The 26053-nt window shown below is 35.5% G+C and overlaps 1 protein-coding gene across 5 annotated transcripts in view; it reads right to left on the bottom strand.

Moving 5' to 3' along the window:
* ACSS3 (acyl-CoA synthetase short chain family member 3) overlaps window positions 1-26053 on the bottom strand; it is a 167388-nt gene that overhangs the window by 52134 nt on the left and 89201 nt on the right. For all 5 annotated transcript variants that reach the window (XM_079140420.1, XM_079140423.1, XM_079140419.1 and 2 more), the window contains one exon: window positions 8127-8230. In XM_079140420.1, coding sequence (XP_078996546.1) covers window positions 8127-8230 — 104 coding nt within the window. The remainder of the gene's footprint in view (window positions 1-8126; window positions 8231-26053) is intronic.

The raw sequence follows: 26053 nt of genomic DNA, 5'->3' as shown, positions 1-26053 counted from the left end.
GTTTTATTGATGTAACATCTAGATTTGTTTGCAGCATTTTCTTTCCTTGTTTTCTCATATTGTTCAGATATCAGTGGACCGCTGAGATATTGCAGATTTCCTCTGTTGATTTACAATGTCCCTGAAGATTTCTATATATATCCCCTCTTAGCCTTCAGTAGGCTGAAGTCTTGGAGGAAGTTGATAATGCGGTGCTCCACAAGGAAGCTGCCTCTCTAGGAGCGGTGGCCTTCAGGTGGGGTATATTCCCTGCTAGTGGGCAGAGGTGCCTCCACTTGTTGACCAGTGGTCATCCAAAGGGGACCTAGGCTGTGGGCTGAGGCAAGGCCTGTTTGGGCCTGTGTCTCTGGTTTTACTGTCCTTGTGGGGAAACCTCACCAGGCAGGGAAGACTCACCCAGTGGGGAGGTCTCGCTGGTCAGTTTCCTCCTAGAGGTTCCCCTCAATTTACAGCTACTGCCTGGGCTGGGCTGCCTTCCTCTGCAAAGTTTCCAGGGGCCCGGCCCTACCTCCTGGGCCTGGGAGCCTCACCCTTCGCAGATGAATCTCCTTAGGCTGCCCCTCCTCAGAGAACTTGCCCATAGGCCTGGAACCTTCGCTCCGCCCTAAGCCTGTCTCTGTGCGGCTCTTCCACCCAGAAGCCTCCTAGATCCTGGGACCCTGTTCTGCACCTAATCGCCTGGCTGCGTGGCCCCTCCTCTGAGCAGCCACCTGTGGCCCCGAACAATCGCTCTGAGTCCCAGAGACCCGCCACAGGCCTCTTCCTCCAGACAGCCGCCCAGTATGCCGGTGTGGTCACTAGGAGTCCAAGAAACTCACTTCGTGCCTCCTCCTCCCACCAACCACCCGTAGCCTGGGGCAATCAATCACTCCAAGTCGAAGTGACCCTCCCCGTTCCTCCTCCTTCTCCAGATAACCCCCCGGGTGTTCAGGAGCAGTCCCTCTGAGTGGCTCTGAATCCACGTGACCCGCTGCACGGGTCCTCTGGGCACCGCCCGGAGCTCTGGTGCGGCCCCTCAAGACCAAGCGTCCCACCACGCTTCTCCTCCAGGCAGCCCCCCTGTGTTCAGGAGCTGTCACTTTAAGACCAAACAACTCACCACTCGCCTTCTCCTCTGAGCAGCCGCCTGGAGCGCTAATGCAGTCACTGCGAGTCCAAAGGACCCGCCGCGCTCCTTCTCCTCCTTCTCCTACTCCTCCGGGCAGGCCCCGGGGTTCAGAAGTGGTCAGAGTCCAAACCGCTCGCCACGCAGCCCCTTCTCTGGCAACCGCCTGTAGCTCCCGTGTAGTCACCCGAATCCAAGCGGCCGCTCCTCTTCCTCCTCGTCCTCAGGGCAGGCCCCGGTGTTCAGAAGCGTCGTTCTGATTCCAAACAGCTCGCCGCGCAGCTTCTCCTCTGGCAACCGCCTGCAGCTCTGGTGCAGTCTCTCCGAATCCAAGTGGCCACGCTCCTCTCCTCCTCCTCAGGGCAGGCCCCGGTGTCCTGAGTCCACACAGTTCTCCCCGCCACTCCTCCCCCGGGCAGCCGCCGGAGCCCCAGTGGTTGCTCCGAGTCCCAGCGCTGTGCCGAGCGGCCTCCTCTACGGCGCTCCCAGCTATCCGAGTTCACTGCTCCAGCGGGGGGAGGGGCGTCTCGCCGGCAGCTCTACTTCACAAAGTTTCCTGCGTTCCGGGACCCCCGTCCCATCCGGGATGCCCCCCCAGGGGGTGAGAGTCACCCGGCTGCTTTGAGTTGGTCCCAAGCGTCCCAATATCTCCTCTCTTGAATCCTGAGTCCTGGAGCAACACGAAATGCAGCCACCCTCTAGGCCGCCATCTTGAAAACCTGTTTGGTTTCTTGACAAAACATTATCACTAATATAAAATTGAGCAGACATTGTGATTCTAAGAAACAATTATATATCTCCAAATGAATCCATGTAGTCATATTTTAAAAAACTTGATGTTCTTTATACATTACAATGCTGTAAAGATGAAAACTTCTGAGTTGATGACTGCTGCTTGGTTTGGGAATTCACTTTCAGGCGGATTAACAATTTGTAAACAGTTATTCACTTTTAAAAAGAGAAAATCTTATCAAACATGCCTTACAATTCACAAAAGAACTTTCTTTCTACTAACCAAATTCATGGAGCTTACCTCTAAGCTCCTGCTTCTCAAATTATCAGTAAAAGTCATCTACTTTAATCTAATGAAAACAGCTCTAGATGAGGAAAAAAAATGCTGTTACCAGGCAACGGTGATGACACCAAGACTTTCTTTCTCACCAGATGGGTACTGTCACAGCATCTCTAGCTGCACATTGCTGGGATGACACTGTGTAACTGTTTTCTCCCCAACCACAGCTTCTCATGCTAAAATATATTTTCCATGAATGAAATAAAGATTAATATATTTCTGACTCTTCAATTATAAGAACCAAAAATGCATTAGGCAGTAGCAACTAATTCCTATGACTGAAAGACTGCATTCTACTATTTGATGGTATCATAAGGACCACTCAGTTCGTGGGGCAATGACATTGCCAGTCTGATCCAATCCACCCTTTGGGTTCCATAAAGTGCATTTCACACTACTTCAGTCCATAGTCTTTCACTATATAGCCATGCACTTTAAACAAATTCTATCATGATAGTCCAAATTTTATAGACTCAGAAAAACTAGAACAAAACTCAGAAGCAGGAAACAACAAAGAGTCAAAAGGTAAAATTTATAAGGCAGCACTTGGTTGTTGATGGAAAGAGTTTGCTCATAGATATGCAGCCAGAAAAACATTTACTAGTGCTTAGTGGCATCCAATCCATGGAGAGTACATTTGTAAATAGAGTTCTCAAGGTAAAATCACCAGGAAGACACATTCCTCACCGCTGTGTCATATAGAGCCTTGTGAGCTTCAACTTTGGAAAGCATTTTTCAGTAAAATTCAAGAGATTTTGCATGGGACACAAGCTAAGTATGTTTAAATTGGAAGAAAGTCACACCTCTAGCACATAGTGGTAAAAAAAAAAAAAAAAAAAGAGAAGATATAAGAATTGTAGAATTGTACAGCTTTTAGTACTGAATTCCAGAGATTGAAAAATAAATCCCCATAGTAAGCTAAACTTAAAACTATAGACTGACAGATTAAAATTTCTCTGTAATAAGTATACCAACACAGACACATGAGAGTAGAATATCTGACAATTAATGGTAACAAATGAAATGAATGACACAGAAAAAAATGTGACTTGGATTCTGATAGCCTGTGAATCAAATCCTTGAATACTGGCTAAGTGTTTCACAGTTTGCCTAGGAGGAATGAGTCAGTGCAATGTCTGTAACCTTTCCTTTAAAGGTCTTGGCTTAGGATAATTGCTACCAAACTATAATTAATTATTCTATTTTGTGATTTTGATTCTTATAAATAAAATGCATGTCTTTCTTTAAAAAAAAAAAAAAATCCTGGGCTAATGGATCTTGTCCAGTTAGAACCTAAGGATAAGGAATGAATTTGGTCAGCTTAACCAACTTCGGTGGTTAAAATCTCTTGTCCCTGTTGTGTGATCTAGGGAAGTACATCCCACCAAACTATGCAGAACAGAGGCTGTCCTGTCAAGTAGCCATGATGCACTTTAATAACATGGCATTAGTGTATGAGTGCCCTTTGGAACAATGATTTTCTTTTCTTTTTTTTTGCGGGGGGGATGCTGGGGATTGAATGCAGGGGCCTTGTGCTTGATAGGCAAGCACCCTACGAACTGAGCAGTACCCCCAGCCCTGGAGCAATGATTTTGGTGTAAGAACTGGCATGATTGAAGCTTGCCTTGGGTCCATACTAATAAAATCAAGAACTATCAATTTCCTCCTCAATGGAGGAATATTTAGGTTGTTCATAGACTATAGTTACTTCAAAACTGCAACTGCAATGAATGCAGCCATTCAATCAAATGGAGAGAAATACTCTGATTACTCCAAGATATAAGAACTCAGCAAAGATGGCTCAAGGCAGATGAAGTAAAATCAATAACTTCATCACTAAAGTCTCTAGTCATTAAGTGATTATTATTTTCTCACTGAAATCCTTCCTTAGGGTCTTTAAAATTCTACTAAGAATTTCATTTCTCCATTAAAGTGCTGAAAACAAAACAAACAACATCAGCTAATGCTGCTGAAGTTGATAGTCATTACCTCATTTTAATTATGTCATCACTACCTGGACACAAGACAGTAGAAACACTTTCTATTTGAGCACCATATCTTCTGATGGTAAGTACACATATAATGTCCAGCCACCAAGTGGAAAACATCATAAACACTGATGATCTAAAAACTTCACCAAGTTTTCCTTTATAAAAGTCATTGTAGGACTTGAGTATTCCAGGTTTGTAGCCATTTGTATTTATTTAACTTATTGATGCAAGTGAAAGAATTATTTCCACCTAATATTAAATAATACTAAAAATTAAGAGTTCAAGATGTTTTGTTACAATTGTTTCTAAACAAATACCATGTCTAATAGCAAATAGGATGAAGGAAGGAAGGAAGGAGGAAGGGAAGGAGGACACCTCCAAAAGGGATAAGATCTACTATATTTTGGTTTTAATGGTGAGTCTCCAACATTTAAGGAATCTTGTTTTTTTTTTTTTCACATTAGTTTATTTACTTATAAGGAACAGAATTTCATTATAGTCATCTTGATTCAGAAGAAAATAATTCTCACAAAGCACACCATGTACTTCCCTGACAATTTTTTAATTTTTTCCTTCTAAAATTGTGTTTCCTGTCTGATCTCTATAAGAACTCCTCTCAATACTTAAAAAAAAAAAGAAAAAAAAATTTGACAATGCAGTGTTTTATCTAGAAACTCCACAACCAAGGATAATGACGTTCTGGCTGTTCATTTTTTGTACATGAAGTACCATATTTTAATGGAACAATTTTCTATTCTCTTAATTTTCCCTTTTCAAACTATGATTGTAGCACTTCTATTTCTCCATCTCTATGTAAAAAGGAATATGAAAAATTCAATCAATAATCCAGAAGTTTTAAATCATCTTACAAATAAATTAATTCGAAAATAAAACATCTGGGTGAATAACAATTCAACTTTTTTATTCAGACTGATGAATCCAATGGATACAACTTTCTCTTGAAACTCAGTAAGACCTGTTTCTTTCACTGCAGCATTGTTTACATGATTATGATCCAAAGCAAGAACTTAATGCTTCAGTGGTCTTGAACACCAATAAGTCTGTATTAAGATACTCCTATGAGGGAAGGAGGTTGCTGAACTGTTCTTGGATTCTTCACAGAATAATTTTCAATTTAGAATCTTAGATACCATTTAAATCAAACATTGAGAGTGTTAGTATTAATGGATCAAAAGAGGATGTTAATCACTAAAAGTTCATCATTATAATACAAATTACACCTAGGTAACAAACAGCACAGTAACATAAATAAATTGACTGAAAAATTCCTTCTTAGAACTCAAGTCAGAGGATCCAATCAATTTTGATTCACAAATTTTAGTTACTTAACATATTCCGTACTAATTTCAAATCATACATTACAATTTTCAAACAACTCCTTTGTACAAATATATTAATGTAATCAAAGAGCAAATTTATGAATTATTCAGACATATATGGAAGGTTCATAGAAGTATGAAAACATAAAAGTATCAATTTTTAAGTCAATGGCAAGAAAGAGCAGTCCTGTAGAAGACTAAAATTTTAAATAAAGTAAAGTATCATGTGGTCAAAGCTTAACCTTCCCTTATACACTAGCTAATGTCACCAGCAGGCCACTTGGGGAAATGTGCCGCCATCTATTTGACTTGTAAAACATTAGAAAATTCTTCAGTGTGTTAGCGATATCATGTTTTTTCTTTCCCTAGGAGTTAAAAATCACCCATATGAAACTTGCCTTTCCCCCCAATAATTGAACATTAATTTAATATTACTTTAAGAGAAGGATTGTATATGCTGAACTTCAGTATCACTTTATAGTGACCTCAACATACAATTTTGGAAATGATAAATTGAAACTTTCCCATGCAAATAAATTTTCTAGCTAGGTTTTCTATTAGAAACTAACACTTGCATCATCTAGATTGAAATTCTTTCATAAAGTACAAAATTATTTATCAACTATCTATATTATTATCTATCTGCATAGCTATTCAATATATATTTACTTGTGTAATTTAATTGCAAAAAAGCTGTAAAATCAAATTGGAGGACAGGACAGAGAATGGAAAGAAGCAGTCATTCTATTAGTAAAATTCCCTGTTTTCCACAGTAAATGAGCAGCCTATTCCAACCTGATTAAGTTACAGCACACAGCACAATGTGGCTATTAATTCTCTCTGAACAATACATTAAAGAGAAATTGCAAATTCACATGAAACTCAGTACCCACTAGAGACCTCATGTGCTTATTTCACAGGCTTCAATGAGTTTCTTTGTAAGCCTGAATGCACTAACTGCATACATCTACACAGACTATTATGTTCAAAGATGTCTACAAGAAAAAGCAAATCATAATCTTATTTTTGAATGTGCTGGTTTCCTTCAACAAGCTTCAGTATAGTCACATTTAAAACGGTAAAAACAAAACTCTCATGCAAACACTTGTGGGTGAGAAGGTCACTCCATTATGTAAGGTCACTTATGGGTGAAAAGAAGTCCCTCCATTTTGACCAGATAAGGAAAACGGTTATAGGTGACATCTTATTCAATTCATGTCCAGGAAATAACTGTTAAAACTTTACTGTATAATAGAAAATACATCTGCACAATATTGCAGAGGTAATAATTCCTCAGTTGTTTTTATATACTTCTATGTAGAACATTGATTTTTTTTCCCAATGCAGTTCTATCTTCCGAATTTTCTAAACAGTTACAAATCTGAACTTAGATATGTAATTTTTTCTTTAGTAAATAAAACAAGAGATAATAGAAACCCTCTCTGTGATTTTCACTTATATATGGAATGTGTCTACTGCTCTGATCATCCATTTTATATTTCATATTACAAAGGATATAGAAAACATGTTTTTCCCAAGAGAAATATCCAAAGAGATAACATAAGAAGCACAATTTCTCAGACTCAAGAAGATCAAAAATATAAAACACTGATCTTCAGCTGTAGTTACCTTGATATTCTAGACAGTAATCATATTTAAAATCGTATCTAATTTTTGCAAAGAAAGATTAATTCTTAATCCAAATTTTATGCTCCACCCCAGATACCCAGAAAGTAGAAATGCTGAAAGTACTAGTATAAAAAGATCAGTCTAATTTAATGGAAAAAGTGGAAGTCAACTAAAATGTGTGCCTGAAGTCTACAAGGCTCCCATAACTCATCACTACTTTCAGTGTGTCAAATGGAAAAAAAATAAAATCTCCACACTTAGGTGAGGAGGAAAACAGATTCCAAATCACCTACCTACTCTTTCACACACACAAAATCCCTCAAAGACAAAGAAATTTATTTTTCCACAATTTACCTTGCATCTATTTAATAGGAACATTTATTTCCCAGGGGTCACTCAGTATAAGAAAAATAGAGAACAAACAATATCAGTCAACAAATAAATTACATATATTATGATAATTGTTTTGGGGGAAAATAAATTTTTCTGCCTTGAAGGCAAAAAGAAGAAATTAGATCTTATAAGGCACAAGGAGGATGCCGCAGACTCCTGTGACAGGAACTGCAGGAACTGGGGGAGCAGTGTGCAAGGTGATAAGACCGCAGGAAGAACAGAGATGAGTGATGAGAAGATAAGGCCACTGCCACAGCTCCAAGACAATGTGAACACTGAAGGAGGGATGAATCCCACAGATACTGCAAAGGGAAATCTGAGATTCGGCAATAGGTAGGACATGAGAATCAATGAAAAGAAAGGTAAAGAAGTCTTTAGTCCTTTTGTCTACAGACCAAGAAAATGGCAGCCCCAATGTCCCGTATGTAGACGCTATTAACAATATGACAACCAAAGACTTGCCTATTCCCACTGAAACCAGAACCACCTGAATCCCGAGTTGGTGCCCGCTGGTCATAGCTTAGGATGTTCTTCAATCTTTGAGAGTTTTTGAACATTTCAGCAATTTTTATATACATGTTTGGAAAAATGCTTACCAGTTTGCCACCAATGATCTAGGACAGGTACTCTGAAGACCCTTTTGGACCATTCCAGTGTCTCCACATCACATCGTTCTCCAGCCACAAATAATGTTTTGAACCTGAATATGAGAGAAACAGTAAATTCAAATTATTTCTGGAAAGGAAATCTGAATTATTTCATCTACATTTTAACAATATGCCAAATTTAATCACATTAATTATGTCAGAGGAAAACACATCAGTATATCATAGTGTAGAACAGTAAGATATATTACTTGTTTTGACCCAAAGTCTACCTAACCCAAATCCCAGCAGTGGAGTGAGGTGCTTAAAAGGCAGAATTCACAGTGATAGCTTCTCAGTTTTGAGAAGAACAATTCAGTTGATGTTTGTAAGCTATCTGTCATATTCCTCTAATGATCAAACATGAAAACCTTTTCCTCCTTGATATTACCCCTGATAATTTTATCTTCAGTTTTGATTGTTGTGGTCTCCTGAAGGATATGCACAAAAATATACTCACAAGTGTCAGTGGAGGCAATAGATATGCTCTCAAATATAATGCAGTTTTTCCTTCTCATGAATTCCTCTAGTAAAGGCAACTCTGATGTCAAGTACATATTTACTTTATTTCAAAATCATTTTAAAAAAACAGCTGAGGGAAAAAGTAAATATTATTATTGCCTTCCAGGTCAAAAAGACTCTCATCAAAAAGAATACAGAGATACAAATAGATGAAGGATAATTAGCAGTTTTGGTAGAGAAAATCATGTCACAGACCAGAAAGAATTAAATAGCAAAGTAGAATTGCTTGACCCTCCTCCTGGTTCATTGAAAGAATGGCTATTTCTCTCTCTTCATTAAAGTCAAAAAACAAAAGTTATATTCAACAAACAAAAACCCACATGTTCATCTTAAACAATGTATTCTCTTAATTCTCATAAATTTCAGGAAGAGTAGTCATGGAGGTTCAAATATTCCTACCTCTGCTCCAAAAACATTCTGCTCCTACCTGTCATAAACATGTATTTCATTCAATTATTCATTTCTTTTCTATGCACCACACTGAACCATGAGATCTTTAGGAGTATTCATCTTTATAAACCTAATATCAACCATGGTGTGTGGAATTTTTATGTAAGTTTCTAGAGGCTCAGAATGATAAGTACAGAGATGGAGGTAGGGTTGGCAAAATATTTTCCAACTGGACTTATTCTTTTAATTAAGAAAGAAAGCATATTGATTTCTAAGTGTGAGGAAATTGACAACGGAACTATGATGTGAGGAAAGAAAAGTTCTGGAAAGGCTATTTTAGGAAATTTCAAGTACATAGCATAAAAGTGAAAGGGTTAAAAGCAGCCAGTTGGCTTCTACAGACTCAAGTGGCAGCCTGAACTCCTTTGCTGGGACAGCTCGGGTTGGGTGTGACACAGAAGAGAAGGGCTGGCAGTTCAGTGCTGTGGAGCGTGCCTGAGGAATCCAGACAAGCAAGAGCAGTGGACAGTAATGCAGGAACAACCGAATGGAAAAGAAACACCAGAAGAAATAGTGGGGTGAAAGATCAAAAGTCATGAAAGAAATTAAAAGTTTGGTGAAAATGAGGGCAGAAATGGTAAAATGGTATAGTTGTGAGACAGGGCAATTTTAAACTTAGAGACCTTGAAAAAGAGCCTATTCTGAGGGATGATAGTGTTTAGTGACCAAGAAGCTGTAGCATGGAAAGATTGTGGGGGAAGTGAAATTGTGTTGATAAAAAGATTATTGTCAAGATAGTAAAAATCACTCAAGGACCACAGCCACGGAGAGTAGAGAGGAAGCCATGACTTGTAAACTAAAGTCCTTGGGAAGACCTCTGAAGACGGGAAAACAGTGTTACAAATAACTAGCACAAACTTCAATAAAAGATGGGATAAATTAGGTTGCCAGCTTTATTTTACTATCCTTCCTAAATTTTATTGATAATCTTGGTTCCAAAGCTGCAGTTTGACTTCAGTAGCGGGAAAGAGGTGAAAGTTTAAGGAGAAAATCCTAGATGCAGACAAGCTATTGAAAACACATGTTAATTAATTTCTAAGTACAAATGAATCACTGATAAATGACATCTGCACTTGAAATGCTACCACAGGAAATTATTCATGGTAATATTCATTGACAGGTGAGTCTATCTGTACATAAGAGTGTCAAAAGTTAAACTGTGTAAACAATGTGCTATTACTATTCCACATATTTTCTGAGGATAAAGGATAAATGTCTACTAAATGATACTTAGGATAAAATTATCTAATCAGGATATCTTATTTTGGGTGGATGATGAATGATACAGTTAGAATCATGAGGATTACTTAGATTGGTATGGTCGAATTAAATATAATGTGAGCTACAAATGTAAGAAGTGTTATAGCTTAAAATTTTCAAGTAGTCACATTCAGAGATATAAGAAGAATAAAGTCAAATTAATTTTTTAAAAATGATACTGCAGATTGAACTCAGGTGCACTCTACCACTGAGGTCCATTCCCAGCCCTTTTGATTTTTTTTTATCTTAAGATAGAGTCTCACTTGTCACCCAGGCTTGCCCCAAACTTGTGATCTTCCTGCCTCAGTCTTTGAGTCCCTGGGATTAAGGTGTGCACTTACTGCAGCCGGTTCAAATTAGTATTTATAATATATTTTATTAAACCAAATATATCCAAAATGTTACTATTTTGACATGTAATAATATAAAAATAACTAGCAAAACATCTCCCCATCTTTCTTGCATGCCAACTCTCAATTTAGACTTAACACATTTCTCAAGAGCTCAGAAGCCAAATAGGATTAGTGACTACCATGTGGGACAGTATAGAAGAAGATTATTACTTTCTGAAAGAACAAAAGAATTCTTACACCGATTTGGATGAAGAGAATTTTTAATTTAATACTCTATACACAATTCTTTCTCAAGTCATTATGTTAGAAATTTCTTTTGACTCGGATGTATGTACATGTACAGGTGTGGATAAGCAGTTATAACTAAATATGGCCAAGACAATATTATTTAAAGTTTCTCTAAATAGACTATCATCACATAGTTTTGCAAAATTTGGGGTTCAGTCTGGTTTAATAATTATAAAGGGATACCATGTCAAAAATTTTTGAGTGGCTACCCAGTGACTTATTTCCCAATCACATACCCCAAATTATCTAAAAGTCATTTTTTGACATGATAAATACAAAGGTAATATTTAAATGTCTTGGTAAAGACAGAGAAGCATAACTTCAACTTTCATATTAGAAAAGAACATAGAACTAGAGTTGTTAAAAAATCATTTGAACGATCATGGTTAGTACTCTCTTACAGCACGCAAGTCTACTAGAACAACACCGAAATTTTTGAGAACAGGAAGGGAGAGAGTACAAAGATGAGAATGGTAAAGAAAGAAGAAAAATGAATAAAAGGTAGAAACTAGAAAAAATGCATCATAATGTTTTGACAAATTGCACATATATTTGCAATTCAAGATAAAAGTCTTCAAAGGTATATATTTATAAGTTGTGATTACAATTTGGATTATTGAATATGACTTCATCTGACAGAATTGATGCAGTAGAAACATATTCCTATATTAGGTTTTAAAAGTAAATTAAAGTATAATAAAGATTAGTGTAAGGTTTTGTTTTTCTTTTTTAAGTTAAGACAGGTTTAACACACCTAATTTTAGATGCCATGTAAAATCAAGATGAAATTAAAAGTAAAAAGGTCATAATATTAATAACCTAGGACTGAAAAATATGACCATTTCCTATTTAAATGGGTTAGGAAGTTGTGATACAGAACATGATGTAGTCAATTCATATTAAAATTGATAAAATGGAAAATTTGACTCATTTCAACAGTGTAAGAAAAGAATAATCAAAAGGGTGAGTCCTACAGCTATTGAGATCATATTTCTTTCATCTATGGAGCCACAGATTGTTTCAAAGAAGTCAGTCAACATGATTCACATGGCCATGTGTTTGGTTTACATATGAAAAAGAAAGTCCAGAATTAAAAAGAAATATTTACTCTAGAAGACATGATGTAAAATATTGCTAATTTAAAAAAAAGCACGTACAAAATTTTTTTTGGCTAATCAAGGGATAGTCAATACCTTGATATTACCAATATTCTTTGCAAGATTTAATTATTTTGTCTTTTTTCCCCATCAAATTAATTACATTTAATTAAGTATACATTTAATTAATTATAATAACAAATCATGCATTAGCACTGTTTCTAGCTGATTGCAAATTTCAGCATTATATATCTTAAAACTTAGCATTTGTTATTTAGGTTTCTGGTACAATCCTATTGCTTTTCTCCCTAGATTATAATTACATTAATATTATGATAGCAATCTTCACATTGACCTTATTAAGCTAAATAAGGTCTTTGCAGGTCAGAAAATTCCTTCAATTTTTATCAAAATCTTTTTATAATTTAATGGATGCAAAGGAAAAACTATGCAATTATTATTGACTTAGAGTTGTTCAAGAAGTATAAATGACTCATTTCCCTAAATATGCCAGAAATTATTTTTGATTTAAAATTCTTCAAACTGCCAAAAGTAGTTATTATTTTTATCAATTACCTTCTGCCAATTGTATAGCATTATGAGACAAAAACATATTGTGAACATAAATGATATTTAGGATTAAGACATAACAAACTAAATATTTTTTAAATCTTCTAATAAATATTAATCAAATATTTAATTCCTAAGTCCTTAGTAAACAAAACTACACTGTGTGATTTATTTTATGACCACAATGATAATTAAAGAAAAAATCATAGTATAAGTCTGTCATTTAAAGTTATTTTGACACGAGTTCCTTCTTTTTTATGTAAGTTTTATGGTTTGTTAAAAATGGTAATACACCTAGGTGCCTTTCAACAGATAAATGGATAAAGAAAATGTGGTGTATATATATATACATATATATATATGTATATATATATACACACAGACACACACACACACAATAGAGTATTATTCAGTCATAAAGAAGAATGAAATTTGCCAGTAAATGGATGAAACTGAAGAATATCATGTCAAGTGAAATAAGCCAGACCAACAAAGCCAAAGGTCAAATGTTTTCTCTGGTATGTGGAAGGAAGCTAGTTCAAAATAAGAGGGGAGGGAAGAAGAGTGGGAAGAGAGATTCAATCAAAAACAGAGGAAAGATCAGTGGGGTAGAGGAAGGAGATTTAGGGGAGGGAGAAGGAACAGAATAAGGAAAGAAAAGTACAAAGAATCTGATCTAACTTTCCTATGTACATTTATGAATATACTACAGTGAATCTCACCATTATATATGACCAGAAGACACTAGTCTTAAAAAAAATAAATAAAACAAAAACATTGCTAAGTCAATAACTGAAAGATCAGTAAACTAGAAGGAATAGAACAGATGGAGGGAGGAGGGGAGACAAAGGGAACTGAATTAGAGCAAATTATATTCCATGCTTTCATTATAATTTTATAATTTTTAAAATGAATTCTAATGTGTAACTAAAAGAACCAATAAAAAATAAATATCTCTGTACCATAAATAAAAATAGTGGCTTTCCAAAATTTTAGCATAGGCCCCCCAAAACAATTTTGAAAAACCATGAATCATTTTAAGTTGATGCCCAAAACTTTTCAATGTTTTTAAATTTAAATAATTAGAAACAATTTTTAAAAGTTAGGTTTTATAAAATATTAATGTTCAACAAACATAAACACTAAATATTAACATAAAAAGGATAGTAATATTTTAATAGTTAAATTCCTCATGAGTAACCATAAAGTTGCAGAGAGATGGGCCATATTGAAAGATTAAAAAATTTATTTTGTTTTAAAGATGCATTTTCAAAACATTAAATTAGCTATTTTTTATACAGTACCTTGGGTTCTCTGGAGGACAAATTTACCTAGTTAATTACATGTGTTCTGAATCTGCACTGTGTCACACGGGAGCTACTATCTACACATGAAGTAAATATCTACACATATGTACTTCAACTTTAGTTAAAACAGAGAAAATTTAAAATACCCATTTCTCAGTGGCAATAACTCCATTTCAAGACTTCAGTAATCACATGAAGAGAATGCCCACCATCCTGTAGTGCTCAATTTTAGGGTGAGTGTTGTTTTAGATTATTATTGGCTAGTTAATAAAATTGTTGTAATATTCTGATGATGTTAATGCATTGACAGGTGAAACTACTTCTAAATCTAATGTATTAAAATACAAACAAAATGATGATATGCAATACCTGAAGTAGAAAATAAAAAAGCAAAAGAGGAAATTATTGAGCATAAAACCTAGATGCCTTTCCCCAATTTTATATAAAATTTCGTATATTTCAAAACTAAAATGAAGCTGAAAACTAAGAAAAAGGTAAACAGAAAAATGGATAGGTAGTTAAATTAGTTGTAGTACAAAATAGAGAAAAAGTCACACAGAAATAGATAAAAACTGAAAACAAATCTGGTGAAGAATTTTCAGGTAATAAAGCAGGAGCAGAAGGAAACTAAAATGAATATTTCTTTCAAGGTCCATCAATTACCAAACAAGCAAAAATTATTCTTCACTTGTGCCAACAGATGTTGAATAAAAATAGATTATTTCAGTGATGCCTCATCAACTTCTAATTCACATGACAGATCATCATTATTTTTTGCCAACTAAATTCCTGCAGTTATCTCCATCTTTCCATCATTCTAGGGTCTTGAACTTGCTTCTCGCTAAAATTCACTTTTGAAATATTAAGACACCTGTGGTAATATTATACATGTATTTGCCCCATCAATGGACAGCTAGCAGTTTGCCCAACAATCTCTCTCAAAGACACCCCGATATACTGGAGAAAGTATTTTTAAACAGTACCTTTTGAAGGTATCAGAGAATGAAAGAGAGAATAGGCACCCGAGGCATTAAAATCTCAAGGAGAAAACTGTATAGAAAAGGAAGTCGGACATTCACTTGATGATTCCCTTCGCTGGACAGACAGACAGACAAAAAAAAAAAAGCCCAGAAATGAAACAAAAACTGTGTGACTAGAGGCTCAGAAAATGAACAGTACTTCCAGTCATCATAGTTTATTGGGAAATGAAAATTACAGGTCAAAAACCAAACTGGAAAAAGATGCTGTAAAACACCTAGGTATTCAGTTGGAACACCCAAAGAAGTACTCCCTAACAGTAATGGAAAGAAAACAGCCCTCTGGAACACCAAAGTCTAGCTTTAAATCAACTAAGTTTCTAATCAGATAGAAGTGATCTTCCCTTATGGTGGCTACCTGCCAAATCTCTGGGATTATAACAACATTCAGAGTCTCAACATAGCTTACTTATTTTTTTTTTTACAATGATGGCATATTGGGAGACAAGACCTTAGGATCAAAGACAGGAGAGAAACAGGAGACAGAAAGGAAAACAAACAAAAAAACATAAAAAGTCAGGTATTCTGTTTATCAACATAGAATTAAAAATCACTTTGATGAATATCTTCATGAAATATATATACACAGATATAATATTAGCAAAGAAATAGAAAGTATAAATTTAAGAAACTAAATGAAAATTCTTGAATTGAAAACAAAAACCCAAAACATAAACTCAATAAAAGACTAAATACAACTTAAAAGAGGGTTTGAAACCCAAAATGCCCTGTGTGGTGGCCCATGTGTGTAATCCCCTGGCTCAGGAGGCAGAAGCAGGAGGATTGAGAGTTCAAAGCCTGCCTCAGCAAAAGTGAAATGCTAAGCAACTCAGTGAGACCCTGTCTCTAAATAAAATACAAAATAGGGCTGGGAATGTGGATAAGTGATCAAGTGCCCCTGAGTTCAATTCCCAGTTAACCCCTCTCAAAAATAATTCATCAAACTGCAACTGGAAAGTAAAATACAGAAAAACAATCAATAAACTCCATAAAATAAAGCATATGAGATATAAATGATATAGTAAAAACATTCTAAGATATGTGTCATTAAAATTCTAAAGCTTAAGAATGGAAAACAAGGTAGAAGCAGTATCTAAAGACAATACTGAAAAGTTTTCCATACTATTGAAAGAAACAGATTTAAGAAGCCATAGACTTAAGAAGTAGTTTGAATCATAACAAATTGGATTCATCATTTAAAATCTCCCCACAATGTAAACTCTAAGCCCAGGAAGTTTTATTTGTAAATGCTTCAAAACATTTACTTAAATAAGATCATTCTTTCCTAAATTCCTCCACAACAGTAGGGTAAAAAGACTTCCAAACTCATTTTATGAGGCTAACATAACCACAAAACCACAACCAATGATAGTATAAAAAAGGAAAACTGGATAATATAAAAAAGGACAACGAGGTAACATTGTGAAACTTAACATTTTCCCAACATTAGGGAAAATAAGGGGAACTCAGAAGAAAGTGGACATATCATTATATATTTGCTCAAAACCATTAAATATATAATACCAAGAATAAACCTAAATAAACCATGGATTTTGGTTTATAATGGTGCCCAATGTAGGTCCATCAATTGTAAAGAAGGTGCCAATCTAGTGAGAGATGTTAATGGTGAAGGAGTGTGCATGTTTCTGGGGACAAAAAGTATATAGGAATGCTGCAATTTCACTAAATTTCCTCCTAATTTAAGTTCTAAAAGTAAAGCCTAGTTAAAAAAAAAAAAAAAGTTTTATAAAATAACAGCAAATTGAATTTGGTTGTTTTTAAAAAACAATATACCAACAAAGTTGTGCTTTTCCCAAGGAAAAGATGGTTTGACACTTAAAAAATCAATTATAATTCACCACATTAACAAATAACAGAATAATGATGGGGAAAAATAACACAGTCATAAATAGCTAAAGGAAAACCATTTGATAAAAACTTCAATACTAGTAATGGGAAGAACTTTGCTAATTAATCTGAGTTTGTATGCAAATAAATGTTAGTAATAAAAATACTAAAAATGTTTTAAATAGTTATATTGAATGCTTTCTCCCTGATAAACTGTGTGAGATAAAAATGCACTTCATCACCACTTAATCAAGAGTGTACTAGCATAGCAATACAGTAAGAAAAATAAAGGGCATAACAAGTTTTTATAAGGAGAAAAATAATACTATTCTCAAAAATGAGTCTGTCTATAATAAAATCCATATAAACAAACATAAAATCTATGAAATTAGTAAGTAACTTGAGGAACACTATCAAAAGGTAAGTCATCATATAAAAACAGGTAAATGTCCATATACTAAGATAAAACAATTAAAATGCTCCCAGAGCAAGCCCAAAATCACTAATGTAAGAAATTAAAGATCTAAATAAATCAAGAGATATACTATAATCATGAATTGGAATATGTCTTAACAAGTAAGTTTTAATTGTATCCATCATTAAATGAAACATGATCCCAAGCAAAATCCCAACCCCACCCTCAACTTAGATGCTGATACTACAATCTGTATAGAAATAAAAATGAGTTGTGCTCGGAGAGTGTAAGAGTGCTTGTCTGACACATGCAAGACCCTGGACTTGATTGTCTGCACCATAATAAATAAATAAGTATTAAAAAAATAAAAACAGATGGTGGGGTTGTGGCTCAGTGGAAGCATTTGCCTAGCATGTGTGAAGCACTGGGTTTGATTCTCAGCACCACATATAAATAAATGAGTAAAATAAAGATCTATTGACATCTACAATATAAAAAAATAAAAATAAAAAAGATAAAAAATAAACACAAAGACTATTCAAAACAAATTTGGAAAACAATTCTGATATTCCTACTACATATCAAGATCTATTATAAATCTACAGCTAAAATGACAATGTGAGAGTAGCACAACAAACAGTCAAGAAACAAACAAAAATGAATTGGCACTAATCAAACAAAAGCTAAGCTACAGAGCAGTGGACAAAAGATCACCATTTAAATAAACAGAAGTCAAATCACTGGATAAAAAGTAAAAAAGGAAATTCATCCCTTACTTCACATTATACCCAGAAATCAATTCCAGATAGATTATATTTCTCAGTATGACAGGTAAAACAGTAAGATTTCTAGAAAATGACATAGTAAGTTCTGACTAAGGTCAGCACTCTAAGGAGTAGGTGAAATGTTTTAAATAGGGCATGAAAACACTAGCATTAATGAAAATATTGATGAAATGGACATTTTTCTAAATCAGAAGTCACCATTAAGACAATGAAAGGGAAATTCAAACCACAAGTTAGAGAAGACTATAATACAGTCAATAAAGAACCTCGCTCTGAAACATGAAAAATGCCTACAAATCAGCAAGAAAGAGAATGTAAAAATTGTCAAAGACCTGAATACACACTGTATAGAAGAGGATCTTCAAATGGCTAATAAAATATAAAAAAAACTTATTAAAATTTTGGCATGCAAATTGAATGCTAATAAGATATTGCCAGTTGACAGTCAGAATGGTCAAATTTTAATACTGACAATATCATGTTTGATGAATACTTGGAAACTAGGACTATTATATACTGCAAATGGGTGTGCAATTTAGTGTAACAACTTTAGAAAACTGGCATACTTTGTAATACAGTCATTACAATCCTAGTGATATATGTACATGTGTGTATATATACACACATATATAATATGTATTTATGTATACCAAAAAGACAAGTACTGCATTTTGAAAACAACCCAAATGATTCAACTGTTTATCTCTTCGTAAAAAATAGAATATAGTGACAGGTGTTAGGGTGATTGGGGGAGGGCAAATTGCAGAGCTATTGGTCAAAGGATACAAAATTTCAGTTAAATAGGAAGAATAAGCTCAAGAGATCTGTTGTACAATATGATAACAATAGTTAGTAATATAGTATATTTTTGATAATGCTAGAATGGATTTAAAGTATTCTTGCCACAAAAAAAATATGATAACCATGTGAGGTAAAATATGCTAATTAGCTAGATTTGGTCATTTCACAGTATACATATATTCCAAAACATCATGATGCATACATGAATACATACAATTTTATGTACCAATTAAGACAATAACAATTTAAAGATTATAGAATTGTAAAATTAAACCAATGTAGTTGGGGAATTTTGCACTTTATGAATTTGAATGTCCCTAACAAAAGAGTTGAGAATTTTTCAGCAACTTGTTTATTAAATAAACTTTATCTTTCTTTGTCCTTTATCCTTCCCAAATCCCATGTGAATATTTGTTTGCTTAATGGTGTCCCCAAAGTCCATTCTTATTTTCCTTCTGAGTCATTTCAAAAGAACTATCTTCAAGTTCCCATGTACTCTCTTCTCCTTTGTCTGCTGTTGAAGGTTTTAATTGTATTTTCTATTTAATTAATTGAATTCTTTAGTTTCATGAATTGAAGTTTTTTGTATATCTAGTTCATCATTGAATTTCACAGATCATGAATTGTTTCCATGGTGTCATCAAATGGTGTGTGTATCTCCTGTATTTTGCTGAGTTTCCTTAAGATCATTGTTTTCTATTCCTTTTCAGGTAATTCATGAATTTCCAATTCTACTTTGGGTCTGATGTGCTTCACCGTCATTCACAGCAGCACCAGGATCCAAGGCACAGATGCTTAAAAGGGCTGGATTCAGGATCCTGATCCTGGATTCAGGATCTTATAGCACCTGCAACTTGAGTGGCAGGCTCATTCTCCTTGCAAAGTGAATGCAATTCTCCCAATAAGCTGGTGTGTGTTGCTCTGAGGCAAACCCCAGCAGCTCAGGCCAAGGGAGCTAGGACACAGCTGTGGCTGTGACCCTGAAAAGCAGGCCATAGCACTGCCTGATGTGGCTCCAGGGAAAAAGAAGTCCTCCAGAGGCTTGAGCCCTAGGAACAGTGCATAGATGCAATTCAGGACTTTAAACCTACTGGGTGTATTGGGTGCTCAAATGGGGAATGAGAACCCATGCAGTGTGAATTCTGGACCCTGGGAGGGTAGGACATGGCAATAGCCCAGGTTTTAAAAGGTCAGGTGCAGTAACAGCAAGGACCCAAGAATGGTAAGATGCCATGGTGGCTTGGATAGGAGCAGCAGAGTGGTGACTCCTTTCCAGAAAGACAGTGTCTCAGTACTCCGACTTCAGGTGGCTAGTCCATATTTTGGTAGGGGTGGCTCTGTGACTATTTAGCCTGGAGTGAGTTCAGTCAAGCCTCTGATTCTGTGGGATGTGAGGCATGCCTGCTTGGCCCTAGGAAGCACAGCTTAACAGGTCAGTGGAGCCTCTAGGTCTCTTTGAGGTGAGACGCCAGATCGGCTGTGACACTGGGAAGTTCTACTGATCCTGAATGCTGGAAGCTTCGAGCCCCCAGGTACCTTGGGCTGCACTATCTATGACCTGTTCTGGTGTTCAGAAGGCCTGGGTTCCCCAGGGAACAGGGTGATGCCTAAGCTGTTATGCTGCTCCAATAGTTCAAGGCTCTGGGTTCCTGGGGGAGGGGCAATGCACGGCTTCAGCTTGGTCCTAAAGTGAAGTGTGCTAGTGACTGGTATGGGAGGTTTGCAGTGGACCTGTGTTTGCTCAGCCCAAGGGTGGGGTTTAGGGATAGTGGGCTACCATGGGAGAAGATGCAGTGGCAGCTGAGCCTCAGAGATGAAAGGATGCAAGAGCTGTTTACCCTGAAACAGAAAAAGCTCTAGCAGTAGTTCCATTTCCAAAATGGTATTGAGCAGTAGCAGCACAGGGAACAGGAGGGGTTCAATGGTGGGGTAGGGTGTGGTGTGGCTCCTTCCCTGGGTGATATCTGAGCATGAGGACTCTAGGAATCTCCCTCAGCTGGGCTCAGAACCTGTGAGAACTATAGGAGTCTCTAATAGTGATTCCTAAAGGTGTCCATGGTGGCAATAGAGGCTGCTGGGATCCTCTTGCTTACAGATAGATCTGATCCCGATTGAGGGGATGGGATGGCAGAAGTAGAGCCTTCACTTCCCTTCTCTATGTAGCTACACTTGGGCTTTTGAGTTCTGCAAGAGTCTGATTCTTTGCTGCTCTCTAGTGCTCTACCTTAGTTATTTTGGTTGAAATGTGGTGTGTTTATTCATTGTTTGGGGTTTTATTCCCTTGACTAGACATAGAAGCAATTGCCTATTTTTTAAATTAGTTTTCAAATAAAACTTTAGAAACTTCTAGGACAAGGATTTTTTTTTTTTTGGTTTTTTACCTCTTAATATAGGTTTTGACATGGTTCAATATTACTAAATACTTCTAATTTACTCCATCAAACAGCAGTGTAAGAACAATCCTGAAGCTTCATATCCTTTCTAGGTAGTCTTATTGGTAGATGTTTTATTTTTTGCCTTTATCATGGGAATAAAATGGTATTTCATTTATGTTTGCATTGTCCTGCGTATTAGTCAGAATGGAGATCTCTCTTCCTGTTTTATACTATTCTAGTGTCCTCCATGAACTGTCACTTGCCATTTGCCTATTACATTGTCTATTTTCTTAGTGATTTGTGACAGCTCTTTATATATTTTTGTGTCCTAATTCTTCATGGTTATATAAGTTAGAAATATATTTTCTCAGTGTATAATTTGTCTTTTAGTCTTATTTATTTTTTGATAGACAATCATTTTAACATAGTCAAACTTCATCAATATTTTTCTTAACATTTCTAGTTTATGCTTAAATACTCCCTATGAAAGAAATATTAAAATATCCATCTATGATTTCTTCTGAAAATATTCTTTATTTTATGGTTTTAGCGTCTGTAATCCCAGCTGAAATTTATTTTTGTGTATAATATGACTGGAAACTAATTTTTTTCTTTATATATAATCACTTGTCCCAGCAATGTTTATTTAAAAGTCTATTCTTGCACTCATCTGATAAGCTACTTCTCCCATAAGTTAGTTTACATAGCAGTATTGACCTTTATTTCAACTAATATTTGTAGATCCCTGCTCCTAAACCAGTGTCTTATGAAAAAATTTTATAATAGAACCTAACTTAGTAGAACCTAACTCCCACCCTATATTTACCCAGGTCTAGTAATTCTCTATACTTTCCCTTTGTACATACCATGGACTATCACACTACCTTTGAATAACATCCTCCCTGCAATTTTGTTACTCTTATTTATAATATTATTTTTGGCATGTATTTAATTAAACACAACATCCCATCACAATTACATAGAAAATTATTACATAAACTCATCAACACCTTCCATCTTTTATTTGCCACAACTTGTTTTATATTCCACATTGCTCTTACATATATTTTTTCTCTATGAAATTCTTTGAATTTTAAGTTCTCTTAACCTTGTCCAAAATTAAATATTCTTTCTATTTGCCCTAACAAATAGAAATAACAAATTTTTAATAACAAATTTTTTTTGTTTGACAATTATTCTCCCTAAATCTCTAAAGATCTTACACCATTGTCTCCTACTCCATCTATTCCTCTTTGGTGAACTGTCATGTGTCTCTGGCTGTTTTTTGGATTTTCTCCATGGCCTCCATTGGTGTTCTGAAATTCAAAATGACATGCCAAAGTGAACTTGCTTATTTTTAAACTGTTTGGAGAGCACTTTCCATCTGGGATTGATGTCCTTCTTCAATTCTGTAACATTCTCAATTGTTGGCTCTCTGAGTATCTTTTTAAAATATTATTATTATTTTAATGCTAACAATCCTGTCATCCTTTTCCTCTGAAATTTCTATTAGAAACATTTTTAACTTCTTATTCTCCTTTGGGTTTTTTACTTTCTTTTTATATATGGCACATTCTGGAAAATTTCCTCCATACCATCTGGAAGTTTTTATTAGATTCCGTGATTATGCCCATATGTTTATTGTATTACTTAACTTATACCATCAATTGCATTTTATTTTTATGGCTATTATTTTTTAATATTTCATGGGAAAGTTATTTGACTTTGATCATCCTTAACATGCTTCATATTTGAACTGACAATACTATAAACATTTCCTCTAAAATGAATCCATGTTCTAACTGCAGATTTTGTTATATTTAGATTTCTTCATGTTTTAGAATTTTATTTTTCAGGTTACTTTGGGAAAAAAATGATTCTTTGTTTTATTTTTATCACTCAGACTCTCTCCCATGCTCAGTCTTTCTGTCCAATAGGTCCATGCACAACATAACTGCTCCCCAGATGTCTGGGATAAAATGGTAATCCAAAATTCTTAATCCACAGTCATCTGCAGAATATCAAAGATCTGCTCTGGGATAACAAGTGGTGTTTCTGTTCAATCTCCTGTTCCCAGGTGGTTCCTTGTCTCATTTAGATACCTAGACCATAGTCCCAGAAAACAACTGACCACAAGTCTTAACAGCCTCCTTGAAGCAAAAGGAGTAATAGTCAGACTGTCTTCAAGCACTGAGCAAGCTTTTTTCATTTTTTTGTGTTTGGTACCAGGGATTGAATCCAGGTGTGCTTAACCACTGAACCAATCTCCAGACCTTTTTATTATTTTTTTAAATTTTAAGATAGGGTCTCACTGAGTTGCTTAGGGCCGCACCAAGGTGCTGCTGACTTTGAACTTGTGATCCTCCTGTCTCAGCTGGGATTACAGGCATGCACCATGCAACTGGCTTGATCAGACTCTTATTCAGTACTCAGATTGGGGATTCTGAATCCCTACCATACTGTCAATGCTTGCTAGTACTCAAAACAAGCCTCTGCCTTCAGTCAACTCACAGCTTTGCAAACTTATTCCTTTTCTAGTCCCAGAAATGTTTACCTTACTTTTTAAGCTCATCCCTGATGTTCTGCTTTTTCTCTTTCATATTATCTCCCATCACTAGGTAATTGGAAAAGAGGGGAAGCATCAAAGTTAAGTTGCCATGAAATCTCAAATGGAAGTCCCAGCATTGGATTTTTTCTAACTTAATTAAAATTGAACTAGAAGAACACAGGAAAATAAATCACTATGATGTAAAGAAAAACAGTGGTGAATTGGAAAGCAGAAGATAATAATACTAATTAAGAACTACTTCAAGTGCCTTGCCTAGACCATGCCCCTTTGATTTTCACTAGACCCTTGAGCTATTATTAACCTTATACTCCAAAGAATAACAACAAAATCCCTGCAGAATAGAGATATTATGTAGCTTTCTGGAGGTTACAAGGCTTCTAAACTGTAGATCTGACATGAATGAGTCTAACGCCAGGATGAGAATGTATACAACATGGTACTGCCTACACCCAGTTTTGCCTGGGGTCATTGTGTAATGCCAAGAATGTTATGTGACCTCTATGTGGCAGTTTTCTCATCTGTGAATAAGACAACACTAAATGACTTCTAGCTAGTTTTCCAAACTCTAGTCATCTATGATATTATGCTAAAGTGAATCCACAACTCAGTTTGGCTACTATTACAGATTACACTTATAAGCTCGTTTGGGGAACGAGCTTATAAACAACATCCAAGCTTATAACAAACATCCAAAACGAGCTTATAACAAACATCCAAATTTATTTGAAGACAATCTTCTAATAAGATGTAACCTCTTTGGAAAGAAAACTTCATCCTTTGGAAAGCTGGACAAGAGAAGAGAGAAGCAGACTGCAAATCATGAGTCCACAATTAAAATACCAAGTGAATGCTGACTTAGTAAGAATGAAATACCTTGAAAATAAATGTAATACTGAAAGTATAGTTGTAGGAGAAGATGAGTTCTTTCCTATTATCAATCTAATCTAACTTAATTTTATTGGACCTCAGTTTCCTTGTTTTCAAAATAAAAAGATCTTCTAGGTCCCTGCTGTTTTTCATCAAGTAAGAATTTACTGAAGTAGTTCAATAGTGGCATAATTTGAATAGAACAAAAATATGAGAGGCAAAATATACTTTTATTCCATGAATGACAAAATCCCTGATTTCAGTTAGTTTCCTAATTTGCTCCTTATTAGTAAAAGTATGCCTGTGGTATTTGTTAAGGGAGTGGGTTCTACTGAAATTGTCTGAGTTAGTTTTTTTCTATAGAGTTACTTAAACTCACTGGTAGTGACTTTCTCTGATTTGTAAAATGAGAATAATCACAATTTCTACCTACAAAGATGCTGCTATTATTAAATGAGATAAGAAATTGTATCTGGCACATTGTAGGTGATCAGTAAGTGTTTTCATTTACTACTAATAGCAACTTGAATGGGTTGAGGGTGTTTATAGATTAAAATATCTAAATATGTTAAATATTTTTAAGTATGTATTAAAATAGATGTATGAGTAATACTCCACTGTGTATATATATATATATATCACATTTTCTTTATCCATTTATCTGTCGAAGGGCACTTAGGTTAGTTGCATAGGTTAGCCATTGTGAGTTGAGCTGCGATAAACACTGATGTAGCTGCATCACTGTAGTATAAGGATTTTAACTCCTTTGGGTATAAACCAAGGAGTGGGATAGCTGGGTCAAATGGTGGTTCCATTCCAAGTTTTCTGAGGAATCTCCATACTGCTTTCCATGATGGTTGCACCAATCTGCAGTCCCATCAGCAATGTATGAATGTACCTTTTTCCCCACATCCTCACCAACATTTATTGTTGTTTGTATTCTTAATAAATGCCATTCTGACTGGAGTGAGATAAAATCTTAGAGTACTTTTAGAATGAAATTATGGCATTTGCAGGTAAATGGATGGAGCTGGAGAATATTATGCTAAGTGAAATAAGCCAATCCCAAAAAACCAATGGCCGAATGTTTTCTCTGATATGTGGATACTAATTCACAACAAGGAGGACAGCTAGGGAAGAATAGAGGTACTTTGGACTAGGCAGAGGTGAGTGGAGGGAAGGGAGTGGGTATGGGTTAGGAAGGACAATACAATGAATTGGACATTTTTACCCTATGTGTGCACATAAGTACATATCAGTATGATTCTACATCATGCACAACCAGAAGAATGAGAAGTTATTCTCCATTTATGTATGATGTGTCAAAATGCATTC

The sequence above is a fragment of the Sciurus vulgaris genome (assembly GCF_902686455.1).
Source record: "Sciurus vulgaris genome assembly, chromosome: 5".
Taxonomy (NCBI): Eukaryota; Metazoa; Chordata; class Mammalia; order Rodentia; family Sciuridae; genus Sciurus; species Sciurus vulgaris.
This window is presented reverse-complemented; position numbering and strand designations above follow the sequence as displayed.